This window comes from Oncorhynchus mykiss, chromosome 2 (assembly GCF_013265735.2).
Source record: "Oncorhynchus mykiss isolate Arlee chromosome 2, USDA_OmykA_1.1, whole genome shotgun sequence".
Lineage (NCBI taxonomy): Eukaryota > Metazoa > Chordata > Actinopteri > Salmoniformes > Salmonidae > Oncorhynchus > Oncorhynchus mykiss.
In genome coordinates, this window is record NC_048566.1 from 81,358,888 (window position 1) to 81,374,604 (window position 15,717).

Sequence of the window (15,717 nt, forward strand, 5' to 3'; positions counted from 1 at the left end):
CATCCATTGATTTTAGCCCCTAGTCCTCTACATTTGTACAGATCCGATAACAAGAAAATCATGAGCAGAGTATGAGCCTTTTTATTGTAGGCTATACACAATTGTTGAGCGGGTACTATTTCCTCAAAAAATATATTACCACATTTCTCACTTGAGCTTTGGTCATACTGTGATTTGATTTCTCAAACAATATTTCACTTCCATACTTTTTTGGCAGTAATTTATAGCATATTCATTGTTTGAAAATGGAAACAGCTTTCACATTAGAGAAAAGTAGTCAGTACATAAAAAGTTAACACTTCCATAACAAATTCAGTTCTCTCACTTATAGTGCTAATTTTGTCTTATATTACAATATAATTGCAACCGAGACTGAAAAGACAGGATGAGGCCATTGAGATAATGAGTCACACCACAAACACTTTAAGGGTTACATGACATCATTAGCCTGTTCTGTGAAAAGAAAGAGAAATTCTCAAATGCCATTTAAAACAAGTCCACAATGTTACAGATTGAAGTCTCTGTCACTGGTTAGTTTAATAAACCATTACGTTTAGATGTTTTGAATGTATCAATCACAAATCAAAGACAGCGTGTTCTCTTGTGAGTGTAAAACATTTATTAATCTCAAGCCAATAAGGTGAAAACATGCTGAAAAGACTCCTCTAATTAACTTGAAGGCTCTTGAACAGTCCTTGGCTTCCAAGGCAGTTAATACCATAGGTCTACATCCCCATCCCACAGTGGTTGACGTGTCCAGTGTGCACCCCTGTAGCACTGTGCATCATCACTGCTGCCCTCTGGCTCTCAAAGGCCTCTCTCTCTCTACCAAGTGCCGCCATGTCCTGTTCCAACAGCATCCTGTCTCTTGCCAAGTTGGCTCTCTCGCTCTCCAGCCACTGCCGCTCTCTGTCTACCGCCGCTCTATCCCCCTCTATCGCTGCCCTCTCCCTCTCCACCATCTCCCACCCTCTCTCCAGTGTCACTGACTTCTGAGCAGCAGTGCCCCCTGCTGGCCCCCTACCCAACCTCTCCTCTCTCAGTGCACTCTCACACTCCGCTGTGGCCCGGTGGCACTCCTCGATGGTGGGGTGCACATAAATCTCTTGTTGGTACTCCAGTGTGATGTCACCCTTTTCCAGCAACGGGCATCCTCTATTTCGAGACGACTGTGAAGGGGAAGGCTCGGGGTCATCACCCTCCGTTATAGGGGTCAAGACAGGTCCGCTGGCGGCGAGGCGGCCCTCCATGGCCTCATTCATGAGGTAGAACCATGGCCAGGAAGCAGCGTTGTCTGCTATGCTCTCCATGCCCACAGGAGGGTACTTCAGGTCCTGTTCAGGGAACAAGAGGGGACAAGTGTGACCACAGTGTAGAATACAAACAACAGAGCAGACTTCAGCTGGGTGAAAGTGTTTTAGCAATGCATGGACATTATTAAGGATTGGTCCTTCAATATAAACATTCTGATTTTGATCCATTTAAACTTTGATTATTTCATGTTGCAGAAATTTGCCAGAAACACTTGACAGTTTGTTTACCTTATATCTTCTTTTTAAGTTGTCCCACTTCTTGGCCACCTGGTAAGTTGACACCTTTCCCAGGAGAACCAACTCTTTTAAAATGGCCCTGCACACAAAAATAACCAATGTGATCAGTGTTGATTATGCATATCTGACTTTAGTGCTTCATCATTGACATTTATTTTCATACTAAATCCTACTCACTTCCATGCAGCCTTGGCAGCATTTCGCCTCCCAGTGAAGAGAACCTCATTGGCCGCACGCAACTTAATCAGCCTCCTCGTATCCTGCTCTGTCACTGTCATCAAAACAAAATTAAAGTTACTATTCGTTTGCCAATGTTTTTCTTGATTGTTGCCTACAGTGCCTTCATAAAGTAGTCATACCCCTTGACTTAGTCCACATTGTTGTTTTGTTTATTTTTTTTCTCACACATCATGAAATACAGAAATCTCATTTAAATAAGTATTCACACCCTTTTACTCCAGATTGAGCTCAGATGGATCCAATTTCCTTTTATCATCTTTGAGACGTCGCTACAAATTGATTGGAGTCCACCTGTGGCCAATTTAATTGTTTGGAGATAAATTAGAAAGAAAACACCTGTCTATATAAGGTCCCATTGTTGACAGTGCATGTCAGAGCAGAAACTATACCATGAAGTCCAAGGAACTGGCTGTAGAGCTCTGAAATAGAGTGGTGGGGAGGCATATATCTGGGGAAGGGTGTAAAACTATTTCTAGAGTGTTGAAAGATTCCAACAGCACAGTGGTCTCCATCATTGGGAAATTGAACACATTTGGATCTACTCTGCCGAGAGCTGGCCATTTAACCAAACTGAGCAACCAGGCAAGAAAGACCTTGGTCAGGGAGATGACCAAGACCCTAATGACCACTCTGACAGAACTACAGAGTTCCTTGGCTAAGATGGGAGAACTGGCCAGAAGGACAACAATCTCTATAACACTTCACCAATCTGGACTTTATGGAAGAGTGTACCAGAAGGAAGCCACTCCTGAGAAAAAGCCACATGGCAACCTGAAGATTGCATAAAGGCATGTAAAAGACTCGGCGCATAAGGCAAAATATTATATGATCTGAGAGACAATGTAACCATTTGGCCTGAATGCAAAGCACTATGTCTGGAGAAAACCAGGCACAGCTGGTCACCGGTCTGAACACCATCCAAATCATGACGCATGGTGGCAGTATCATGCTATGGGGATGCTTTTCAGCGGCAGGGACTAGGAGACTGGTAAGGATAGAGGGAACAATGAATGGAGCCAAATACAGGCAAATCCTTGACGAGAACCTGCTTCAGAGTGCAAATGACCTTGGAATGGAAATCTTTGCCTCAGTCTAACAGGACAATGACCCCAAGCATACAGCCAAAGCAACCCTGGAATGGCTTCAGAACAGAAATGTGAAAGCGCTTGAGTGGCCCAGCCAAAGTTCAGACTTGAATCCAATTGAAAATCTTTGGAAAGACTTAGATTGCTGTTCTCCCACACTCCCCACCCAACTTGGTGGGTGAGAAAGCTTGAGATAATCCTCAAATGCAGATATTTGACCTGGATAGTTTGTGTGTATGCATTGATATGTAGGCTACATATTTTAAAAAAAATGGTATGTAGTTCTGTCTTTGAGCTGTTCTTGTCTATTGATGTTCTGTGTTATGTCAATATGTTTCATGTTTTGTGTGGACCCCAGGAAGAGTAGCTGCTGGTTTTGCAACAGTTAATGGGGATCCTAATAAAATACCAAATACAAGTAAACTGTGCATTCGGAAAAGTATACAGACACCTTGACTTTTTCCACATTTTGTTAGGTTACAGCCTTACTCAAATGTATTACATTGTGTCCCCCCTCAATCTACACACAATACCCCACAATAAAAAAGCAAAAACAGGTTTTTAGAAATATCTGCAAATGTTTTAAATATAAAAAATTGAAATATCAGACCTTTTACTCAGCACTTTGTTGAAGCACCTTTGGCAGTGATTACAGCCTTGAGTCTTCTTGGGTAAGACACTACAAGCTTGGCACACCTGTATTTGGGGAATTTCTCCCATTCTTCTCTGCAGATCCTCTCAAGCTTTGTCAGGTTGGATGGGGGAGCGTCGGAGCACAGCTATTTTCAGGTCTCTCCAGAGATCAGGTTCAAGTCCGGGCTCTGGCTGGGCCACTCAAGGACATTCAGAGACTTGTCCTGAAGCCACTCCTGCGTTGTTTTGGCTGTGTGCTTAGGGTTGTTGTACTGTTGGAAGGTGTACGTTCACCCAGTCTGAGGTCCTGAGTGACTTGAAGCAGGTTTTCATCAAGGATCTCTCTGTACTTTGCTCTGTTCATCTTTTCCTCGATCCTGAATAGTATCCCAGTCCCTGCCGCTGAAAAACATCCCCACAGCATGATGCTGCCACCACCATGCTTCACCATAGGGATGGTGCAAGGTTTCCTTCAGACGTGACACTTGGCATTCAGGCCAAAGAGTTCAATATTGGTTTCATCAGAACAGAGAATCTTGTTTCTCATGGTCTGAGAGTCTTTAGGTGCCTTTTGGCAAACTCCAAGTGGGCTGTCATGTGCCTTTTACTAAGGAGTGGATTCTCTGGACACTTTATCATAAAGGCCTGATTGGTTGAGTGCTGCAGAGATGGTTGTCCTTCTGGAAGGTTCTCCCATCTCCACAGAGGAACTCTGGAGCTCTGTCAGAGTGACCATCGGGTTCTTGGTCACCTCCCTGACCAAGGCCCTTCTCCCCCAATTGCTCAGTTTGGCCAGGCAGCCAGCTCTAGGAAGTGTCTTGGTGGTTCCAAAATTCTTCCATTTAAGAATGTGTTCTTCGGGACCTTCACAGCTGCAGCCATTCTTTTGGTACCCTTCCCCAGATCTGTGCCTCAGCACAATCCTGTCTCGGAGCTCTACGGCCAATTCCTTTGACCTCATGGCTTGGTTTTTGCTGAAATGCACTGTCAACTGTGGGACCTTATATAGACAGGTGTGTCCAATCAATTGAATTTACCACAGGTGGACACCAATCAAGTTGTTGAAACTTCTCAAGGATGATCAACGGAAACAGGATGCACCTGAGCTCAATTGAGTCTAATAGCAAAAGGTCTGAATACTTATGTAAATAAGGTATGTTAAAAAAAAATATATGTTTTTTAATACATTTGCAAAAATGTCTAAACCGGTTTTCATTATTTGGAAAAAGTAGAGGGGTCTGAATACTTTCCGAATGCACTGTACAAGACAATTCATGCTGTAATCTCAGCCAAAGGTGCTTCTACAAAGTATTCAGGGGTGTGAATTCTTATGTAAATTAGATCTGTATCTTATTTTTAATACTTTTGCAAAAGTTTCTAAACATATTTTCACTAATCATTATAGGGTAGTGTGTGTAGGTGGGTGATAAACAAAATATGAATCAATATTGAATTCAGAATGTAACTACAAAATGTGGAATAAGTCAAGGAGTAATACTTTCTGAAGGCACTGTATATGGTTCATATTAAGGCTGACCGCATTTAGTCAACTGGTTGATTGTCTGGTCGATAGGCTCTTGGTCGGCCGGGAATTTTTTTGTTGAGCAGTCGCAAATATATAGATTTTTTCATGGCACACTTGACATGTCTGATTCTCGCCGGTCTCAGTGGACTAAATCCATTGAGGAAGCCGCGGGGATGCCACTATCCAAGGAAAAGGGGAGTGTGGCTAAGATGCACAAAGCACGTCTTTCCCGCCATTTCATGCACATTTATTGTTTCATAACTTCCTTGTGTGAATTGTTTGCCCTTTTGATTGTTAGTGTCTATCAATTCCCCATTACATATACAGTGGGGCAAAAAAGTATTTAGTCAGCCACCAATTGTGCAAGTTCCCTCACTTAAAAAGATGAGAGACGCCTGTAATTTTCATCATAGGTACACTTCAACTATGACAGACAAAATAAGAAAAAAAAAAATCCAGAAAATCACATTGTAGGATTTTTAATGAATTTATTTGCAAATTATGGTAGAAAAGAAGTATTTGGTCAATAACAAAAGTTTATCTCAATACTTTGTTATATACCCTTTCTTGGCAATGACAGAGGTCAAACGTTTTCTGTAAATATTCACAAGGTTTTCACACTGGTATTTTGGCCCATTCCTCCATGCAGATCTCCTCTAGAGCAGTGATGTTTTGGGGCTGTTGCTGGGCAACACGGACTTTCAACTCCCTCCAAAGATTTTCTATGGGGTTGAGATCTGGAGACTGGCTAGGCCACTCCAGGACCTTGAAATGCTTCTTACGAAGCCACTCTTTCGTTGTCCGGGCGGTGTGTTTGGGATCAGTGTCATGCTGAAAGACCCAGCCCCATTCATTCTTTCCTTTACATGGATCAGTCGTCCTGGTCCCTTTGCAGAAAAACAGCCCCAAAGCATGATGTTTCCACCCCCATGCTTCACAGTAGGTATGGTGTTCTTTGGATGCAACTCAGCATTCTTTGTCCTCCAAACACAACAAGTTGAGTGTTTCCCAAAAAGTTATATTTTGGTTTCATCTGACCATATGACATTCTCCCAATCTTCTTCTGGATCATCCAAATGCTCTCTAGCAAACTTCAGACGGGCCTGGACATGTACTGGCCTAAGCAGGGGGACACGTCTGGCACTGCAGGATTTGAGTCCCTGGCGGCGTAGTGTGTTACTGATGGTAGGCTTTGTTACTATGGTCTCAGCTCTTCACTAGGTCCCCCCGTGTGGGTCTGGGAATTTGGGGAATTTTGCTCACCGTTCTTGTGATCATTTTGATCCCACGGGGTGAGATCTTGCGTGGAGCCCCAGATCGAGGGAGATTATCAGTGGTCTTGTATGTCTTCCATTTCCTAATAATTGCTCCCACAGTTGATTTACTCAAACGAAGCTGCTTACCTATTGCAGATTCAGTCTTCACAGCCTGGTGAAGGTCTACAATTTTGTTTCTGGTGTCCTTTGACAGCTCTTTGGTCTTGGCCATAGTGGAGTTTGGAGTGTGACTGTTTGAGGTTGTGGACAGGTGTCTTTTATACTGATAACAAGTTCAAAAAGGTGCCATTAATACAGGTAACGAGTGGAGGACAGATGAGCCTCTTAAAGAAGAAGTTACAGGTCTGTGAGAGCCAGAAATCTTGCTTGTTTGTAGGTGACCAAATACTTATTTTCCACCATAATTTGCAAATAAATTCATAAAAAATCCTACAATGTGATTTTCTGGATTTTTTCTCTCGTTTTGTCTGTCATAGTTGAATTGTACCTATGATGACAATTACAGGCCTCTCAACTTTTTAAGTGGGAGAACTTGCACAATTGGTGGCTGACTAAATACTTTTTTGCCCCACTGTAATCACCAGTAGTAACCTACATTTACTTTAATTCACATAATTTCTAATCTACAATATTTGTTTGGTTACGGTAATTTCTGTTAATGCATTCAATATTATTATTACAGTCGTGAAGCTCTCTCATGGTCGGAGTGGAAATGTTGTTTGCAGAGCTCACAACCTATGCTACACTTGTGAGAAAAAGTTTTGGTTTATTTCTTAACATTTACAAATTGTACATTTTTTTCCCATTGTCTTTTGTTTGGAGAGCTCCTGTCAATGTTGAGTAAGGATGTGCACCTGATTACGCATATAGAAGTAGGCCTAGGCTACTTGACTTATAAATGTGCCTATTTGGGGATGTTGGATAGTATTTCTGATTGTCTTAACTCACTACCACTATTGAGCTGTGGAGCTTCTCAAATTAAAAATGTCTTAAACTCAAACAGCAAGTAAACAAAGTCTCTTTTTAGATTCCATTGAGAATGACAATAGTTCCTCAATGTATTTGACAAATATTTCCAGGTCTCTCCCTTTTGATAACCACTCGGCCTGAAAGGGAAAAATGTAATGCTCGGATCCAGTGTAAACTTCAAAATAATGTATTACTTATTATCCCTTGCACAAATAGTCTACAGCTGTGTCTGTCCTAAGCTCACTAGGGTGGGAAACTGAGGGCCCAGTATTTTCTATCCAATGTTGAAAATTTGCTAGCAATGGGCTTTGGGCCGGACACAGTTGATACATGTTTCAAGTTCATTGCAGACAGACATGCGTAGCCAATGTGATTTATAGTATATTTATCAGGATATTTTCTACCTTCAGGCTACCATGTTTTTATTTGTTTGTTAGATAGAATTTAGATGAACCACATTACAATGATTTTGAGATATAAAAGACAATACATTAAATCAAACTGTTCCACAAAAATGTGCAAATGAAAATCATAACTGGCACACAGATCGATAGAAATGGTAAGATAAATTGTCACTCCAAATGGAAAAAGGTTGCCGACCCCTGGTGTAGCCTATTACCGGCAACTTCAGGAGTGTAACGGCAAGGCAGAATCTTTGAAGGCGAGCAGCAGCAGGAGGAGGAGGGTACGGAACAGTTATTTTTTCCCCTTCTGGTTAGGCTATCTTGATCTCTGGCTCCCTTGAGTCATTTGTGTGACTTAATTATTTAATAAAACAGCGAGCTTAAAGCATCAGACAAGCTCAGTACATATAGTTGATTTTATTAAAACACATAGGGTGTGTCTATATATGGAAAAGTACATGTTTTTAAATTTCGACCAATCGATTGCTCAAAAGAAAAGACTACTCTCGTTCGACCAAGATTTATTTTAGTCGGGGACAGCCCTAGTCCATATAGACCTGAACACATTAATCCATTTTTACTCATGAAATTTGACTTCTAAAAGTATATTTTATCCTCCTTGAAAAGAACATTCGGAGACATGAAGAATGAAGGAATGACACTGACTTTTATAGGAGAATTCCACAGGTGTGGGGCACTCTTCTCCACTGGCGTCTAAGAACGTAACCGTTCCATCCACCTCTGTCCCCTCTGGTCTCATTCCCTCTTCCAGATCAGAAATCTCACTCCTTTCTGGCATGGGACACGGGTCTCTCTCTGTAGGCATCGGTGAGGATACAAACAAGTAGTCTTCCTCGTTCATCCATATGGGAGTTATTTTGGGGGCTCTCGCGGCCAGTCGGCCCTCGAAGGCATCATTCATGAGTTGGAACCAAGGCCAGGAGGCAGGGGTGCTCTGGTTCTCCATGCCACGCGGCGGATACTTCAAGTCCTAAGAGAAGATATAAACTTATTAGGAGATATCACTTAGTGTGACCTATCCATCTTCTGGTCCCCACATATGAGCATCCATGTACATATACACTGACTGTACAAAACATTAGGGACACCTCTTTCCATGAGACTGACAAGGGGAATCCAGGTGAAAGCTATGATCCCTTATTGATGTCACCTGTTAAATTCACTTCAAACAGTGTAGAAGAAGGGGAGGAGACAGGTTAAATAATTGTTTTTAAACTTTGAGATATGGATCATGTACGTGTGCCATTCAAAGGGTGAATGCGCAAGACAAAAGTGCCTTTGAACGGGGTATGGTAGTAGGTGTCAGGCACACTGGTTTGAGTGTGTCAAGATCTGCAACGCCACCGGGTTTTTCACGCTCAACAGTTTCCCGTATGGATCAAGAATGGTCCAGCACCTGTCGAAGCTGGCTGCGACCGTGAGGCCCATGGGGCGGAGCACAATTGGCCCAGCATTGTCTGGGTTAGGGGAGGGTTTGGCCGGCAGGGATGTCCTGTGACGCTGTGCACGCTGACACAGTCACCAGGTGACTGTGTCAGCGGTGTTTCCTCCGACACATTGGTGCGGCTGGCTTCCGGGTTAATGGGCATTGTGTCAAGAAGCAGTGCGGCTTGGTTGGGTTGTGTTTCGGAGGACGCACGGCTTTTGACCTTCGCCTCTCCAGAGTCCGTACGGGAGTTGCAGCGATGAGACAAGACTAACTACCAATTGGATACCACAAAATTGGGGAGAAAAATGGAGTAAAGAAATAAATATATATAAAAAGAATGGTCTACCACCCAAAGGACATCCAGACAACTTGACACAACTGTGGGAAGCACTGGAGTCAACATGGGTCAGCATCCCTGTGGAACACTTGACACCTTGTAGAGTCCATGCCCTTATGAATTGGGGCCGTTCTGAGGCCAAAAGGGGTGAAACTCAATATTAGGAAAAGTGTTACTAATGTTTTGTACAGTCAGTGTACATGTGCAAGCAACTACACACACAGCCCCTGAAACAGGGTGAGAAATCATGGACAAAATATACACGGACACACACTAGTTACAATACCTTGAATTTTGTCTTCAGGTTGTCCCACTTTTTGGCAACCTGGTCAGCAGACAACTTTCCTGCGAGGCCCATCTCTTTTACTATAGCCCTACAGAGAAATAATGGAAGTATAAAATAAACTGAGTACATTGACTGGAAATATCACATTTTTATTTAGCCAAATAGTTTCTTCCAACACAAGCTAACTCACCTCCAGGCAGGCTTGGCTGTATTTCTCTTCCCTGTGAAAAGAGCCTCATTGGAAGCACGCAGCTCTATCAATCTCTTGGTGTCCTCCTCAGTCACTGTAAATCAAGCAAATATAACAACTAGCGTTATTATTCACAAATAATTGTTATCGAAGTAACTTGTTGCTAGTTAGCTTATTGCCAATAACTCAAACATGCACTTTATAAACTGTCTGGGTCGACCAATACCATTCCAAGAAAGTGGAAAATCATATTGATGTATATTTTTAGCAAATAGTCCCTTTGAAAGGCAAAACATCATCACTTACGCTTATATGAGAATTCTGTGGCCGTGTGATACTCCCCTATGGTGGCCCCTTGGAAGACGGCTGCTCCATTCCTCTCCTCCGTTTCCACCAGCTCATCCATCTCAGACTCTGTCAAGAACTCAGACATCCCCCCCTTCCCTGGCATCCGACGAGCCCTCTTCCTTGGTAGTGGAGAGGGCTCAAACTCCTCATCACCCTCCTCTACTACTGGCGTCAGGATGGGGGCGCAGCCGGCGAATCGTCCCTCCATGGCATCATTCATGCGGTAGAACCAGGGCCAGGAATTTGGGTTGCTCTCCATGCTGCGGGCTGGACATTTCAACTCCTGCACCAAAAGAGGAATAAAGTGTCTGGGTTCAGTGGACAAAGCAGTGTGGAGTGGAATTGAGAAGAGATGTGTGCAGGAGGTGATGAGAGAGCGATACATTGTGGATTAAGAATAACTTCAAGAAACTTTGGGAACGTTTCTTATACACTACACAAAAAAATTCAAGAATGAAAATGAAACGCACAAATACGCTGGTTGAGTACTGCCGTCACTGTCACATTACCTTATATCGCCTCTTGAGGTTATCCCACTTTTTGGCAAGCTGGTCAGTAGTCAGCTTTCCCTGAAGGCCCAACTCATTCAAAATAGCTCTGCAGGAAAACATGGAGACAACATAACTGCACCACATATCACACTTTCACAAAATGCTTGAAGACATGGCTAAAGGTCAATCAGATTTGTGAACATGGTCCCTAGCTGTGTGTTGCCGCTTTCCATTTTGTCTGTTGTTTGTGAGGTGTGGAAACACTTTGTTGCTTTTATTAATTTTGTCTTGCTGCTTTTTGTTCTATGTTGCTCTGTCTGTATGCTATGTCTTGCTTGTCCTATGTTGCTATTGTCTATATTGTAATTGTTTTTAATAACCTGCCCAGGGACTGCGGTTGAAAATTAGCCGGCCGGCTAAAACCGTCACTTTTACTGAAACGTTGATTAATGTGCACTGTCCCTGTAAAAATAAAATAAACTCAAACACAGAAGGTTGGTGGCACCTTAATTGGGGAGGACGGGCTCATAGTAATGGCTGGAACGAAATCAATGGAATGGTAATCGAACTCATCAAACACATGGTTTTCCATGTGTTTGATACCATTCCATTTACTCCATTCCAGCCCTTATTATGAGCCCGTCCTCCACTCAGCAGCCTCCTGTCAGAGACAAACAAAAATGCAGAAGACAACAATTTGCAAACTAATTCTCATTTAGAGCAGTTAACGAAATCTGAAATTATCAAATAGGTATAAGCAATATGGTAATAGCTCCAAGTCGAGCTAGAAAGACTTATCACCATATTGTTTACACCTATCCAGTCCTTTTAGACATACATAAGTGCAAAGGAGCTGGAGGTGGATTTGGGACAGATAATCACAGGATGTGCTGGGACAAAACATGGTCTGTATATGTCCTTTCCAAACATACTCACCTCCAGGCAGGCTTGGCAGTATGTTTTCTGCCTGTGAAGAGAGCCTCATTCACGGCACGCAGCTTTATCATTCTCTCCGTCTCCTGCTCTGTCACTGATAAGCAGGAACCAATGTCAGTAATATGAATCAGGTACATCAGATTGAGCATACATTACCATGTATCAAATAACACACCATTTTTTGCAGCAAGCTTGCTAACAACCAATAACTACAATTAAATTCTTATTCTTGAATTTGAACCTTTATTTAACTAGGCAAGTCGGTTAAGAACAAATTCTTATTTACAATGACGGCACACATCGGCCAAACCCGGACGATGCTGGGCCAATTGTGTGCCGCCATATGGGATTCCTAATCACGGCCGGTTGTGTTACAGCCTGGATTTGAACCAGGGTGTGTGTAGTGATGCCTCAAGCACTGAGATGCAGTGCCATAGACCGCTGCGCCACTAGGGAACCTTAAAGACCAGAGTCTAGACCAGGGTTCTCCAACCCTTTCCTGGAGAGCTACTGTCCTGTAGGTTTTTGCTCCAATCCATCCTAATCTACAGCACCTGATTCTAATAATTAATTGAACTGAATCAGGTTAGTTACAACTGGGTTTGGACTGAAAACCTACAGGATGGTAGCTCTTCAGGAACAGTGTTGGAGAGCCCTGGACTAAACAGACCTCCTGGTCAAATTAAGGTTGAAGAAATAATTTGAAAGGTCAACAGAATCAGAGTATCCCCAACTCACTTACTTTTATACGAGCATTCTGAAATTCTTCGCCAGCCCATAGTAGTAGGGCCCTCAGTCTGAGTTGCATCAGTGTTAACAGTTGCATTGTCCTCCAAGTTCTCTGTCCCCACACTGTCCTCCATCTCAGTTTTGATCAAGAACTCCAAAATGTCAGCACCGTCACCCCCCTGTCCTCTCTCGTTGGTTAATGGTGAGGAAGAACCTGGAGCCTCACCAGCCAAAGATGCTACTGCCAAAACTTGGGCGCTGTTGAAGAGGCGTCCTTCCATGGCCTCGCCCATAAATTGGAACCAGGGCCAGGAGGCTATGCTGGTAGCAACAGTGTCCTTGCCAAGAAAAATGTATTTAAAGTCCTAAAAGACAAATACAAAAGTGTGACTATGGCTGGGATGAGGCTTTTTTGTTTTGACTTCATGATCAGTAAATATTGACAATATCAGTAAACACTTATTTTAGAAGTCCGAAATCTCAGTCTTCTAAGAACACAAGCCCACTTTACCTTGTATTTGGTCTTCAGATTTTCCAACTTTTTGGCAATCTGGTCAGCTGTCAGCTTTCCATCAAGACCCAAACCCCTTAGAATTGCACTGCACCGTTAAAAGATAGATATAAACCTGGTTGTGGTATACTGGTGTATACAATTTCATACACCAACCCTGACATATTTGGAGAATAAGAGCCCCTCCTCCCAGCTGCCCACTGCACTGAGGCTAGGAAACAATGTCACCACCGATAAATCCACTATAATTGAGAATTTCAATAAGCATTTTTCTACGGCTAGCCATGCTTTCCACCTGGCTACCCCTACCCCAGTCAACAGCTCTGCACCCCCACAGCAACTTGCCCAAGCCTCCACCATCTCCTTCACCCAAATCCAGATAGCTGATGTTCTGAAAGAGCAGCAAAATCTGGACCCCTACAAAATCAGCTGGGCTAGACAATCCAGAAGCTCTCTTTCTAAAATTATCCATCGCAATTGTTGCAACCCCTATTACCAGTCTGTTCAACCTCTCTTTCGTATCATCTGAGATCCCCAAAGATTGGAAAGCTGCCGTGGTCATTCCCCTCTTCAAAGGCGGTGACACTCTAGACCCAAACTGCTACAGACCTATATCTATCCTATCCTGCCTTTCTAAGGTCTTCGAAAGCCAAGTTAACAAACAGATTACAGACCATTTCGAATCCCACCGTACCTTCTCCGCTATGCAATCTGGTTTCAGAGCTGGTCAATGGTGCACCTCAGCCACGCTAAAGTTCCTAAACGATATCAAACCGCCATCGACAAAAGACAATACTGTGCAGTCGTATTCATCAAACTGGCCAAGGCTTTGGACTCTGTCAATCACCGCATTCTTATCGGCAGACTCAACAGACTTGGTTTCTCAAATGATTGCCTCGCCTGGTTCACCAACTACTTCTCAGACAGAGTTCAGTGTGTCAAATTGGAAAGCCTGTTGTCCGGACCTCTGGCAGTCTATGGGGGTGCCACAGAGTTCAATTCTCGGGCCGACTCTTTCCTCTGTATACATCAATGTCGCTCTTGCTGCTGGTGATTATCTGATCCATCTCTACGCAGACAACACCATTCTGTATACTTCTGACCCTTCTTTGGATACTGTGTTAACTAACCTCCAGATGAGCTTCAATGCCATACAACTCTCCTTCCGTGGCCTCCAACTGCTCTTAAATGCAAGTAAAACTAAATGCATGCTCTTCAACCGATCTCTGCCCGCACATGCCCGCACGTCTAGCATCACTACTCTGGACAGTTCTGACTTAGAATATGTGGACAACTACCTAGGTGTCTGGTTAGACTGTAAACTCTCCTTCCAGACTCACATTAAGCATCTCCAATCCAAAATTAAATCTAGAATCGGCTTCCTATTTCACAACAAAGCATTCTTCACTCATGCCGCCAAACATACCCTCGTAAAACTGATTATCCTCCCGATCCTTGACTTCGGCGATGTCATTTACAAAATAGCCTCCAACACTCTACTCAGCAAATTGGATGCCACTGGATGCCAGTGGATGGCACTGTCACAGTGCCATCTGTTTTGTCACCAAAGCCCCGTATACTACCCACCATTGCAACCTGTATGCTCTCGTTAGCTGGCCCTATCTTCATATTCGTCGCCAAACCCACTGGCTCCAGGTCATCTGTAAGTCTTTGCTAGGTAAAGCCCCGCCTTATCTCAGCTCACTGGTCACCATAGCAGCACCCACCTGTAGCACGCGCTCCAGCAGGTCTATTTCACTGATCACCCCCAAAGCCAAAAAAATCACTGAAGCTGGCGACTCATATCTCCCTCACTAACTTTAAGCGTCAGCTTTCAGAGCAGCTCACAGATCATTGCGCCTGTACATAGCCCATCTGTAAATAGCCCACTCAACTAGAGGTCGGCCGATTAATTAGGGCCGATTTCAAATTTTCATAACAATCGGTAATCGGTATTTTTGGACACCAATCATGGCCGATTACATTGCACTCCACGAGGAGACTGCGTGGCAGGCGGACTACCGGTAATGTGAATGCAGCAAGGAGCCAAGGTAAGAAGCTAGCTAGCAATAAATGTATCTTATAAAAAACTGTCAATCTTAACATAATCACTAGTTAAACTAGTAATATCATCAACCATGTGTGTAGTTATCTAGCTTGCCCTCATTGAATCACAGCCTACTTCACCAAATGGGTGATTTAACAAGCGCATTCGTGAAAAAAAGCCCTGTCGTTGCACCAATGTGTACCTAACCATAAACATCAACGCCTCTCTTAAAATCAATACACAAGTATATATTTTTTAAACCTGCATATTTAGTTAATATTGCATGCTAACATTAATGTCTTTTAACTAGGGAAAATGTGTCACTTCTCTTGCGTTCTGTGCAACAGAGTCAGGGTATATGCAGCAGTTTGGGCCGCCTGGCTCGTTGCGAACTGTGTGAAGACCATTTCTTCCTAACAAAGATAGCCAACTTCGCCAAACGCGGGATGATTTAACAAAAGCGCATTTGCGAAAAAAGCACAATCGTTGCACAAATGTACCTAACCATAAACATCAACGCCTTTCTTAAAATCAATACACAGAAGTATATATTTTTAAACCTGCATATTTAGTTAAAAGAAATTCATGTTAGTAGGCAATATTAAACTTGGGATATTGTGTCACTTCTCTTGCATTTCATTGCACGCAGAGTCAGGGTATATGCAACAGTTTGGGTCGCCTGGCTAGTTGCAAACTAATTTGCCAGAAT

General features: G+C 43.1%; 1 protein-coding gene across 1 annotated transcript; it reads right to left on the reverse strand.

Moving 5' to 3' along the window:
• Window positions 1-58: 58 nt before the first annotated feature.
• On the reverse strand, window positions 59-14,733 carry LOC110497515. Its single transcript, XM_036956477.1, has 11 exons — window positions 14,689-14,733; window positions 12,464-12,815; window positions 11,722-11,815; window positions 10,804-10,891; window positions 10,253-10,577; window positions 9,947-10,040; window positions 9,757-9,844; window positions 8,350-8,674; window positions 1,728-1,821; window positions 1,542-1,629; window positions 59-1,334 (listed from the first exon to the last, which is right to left on the reverse strand). Exons 2-11 carry the CDS (start codon window positions 12,741-12,743, stop codon window positions 726-728), a joined length of 2,085 nt encoding a protein of 694 aa, XP_036812372.1. The 5' UTR covers window positions 12,744-12,815; window positions 14,689-14,733; the 3' UTR covers window positions 59-725.
• Window positions 14,734-15,717: the final 984 nt, after the last annotated feature.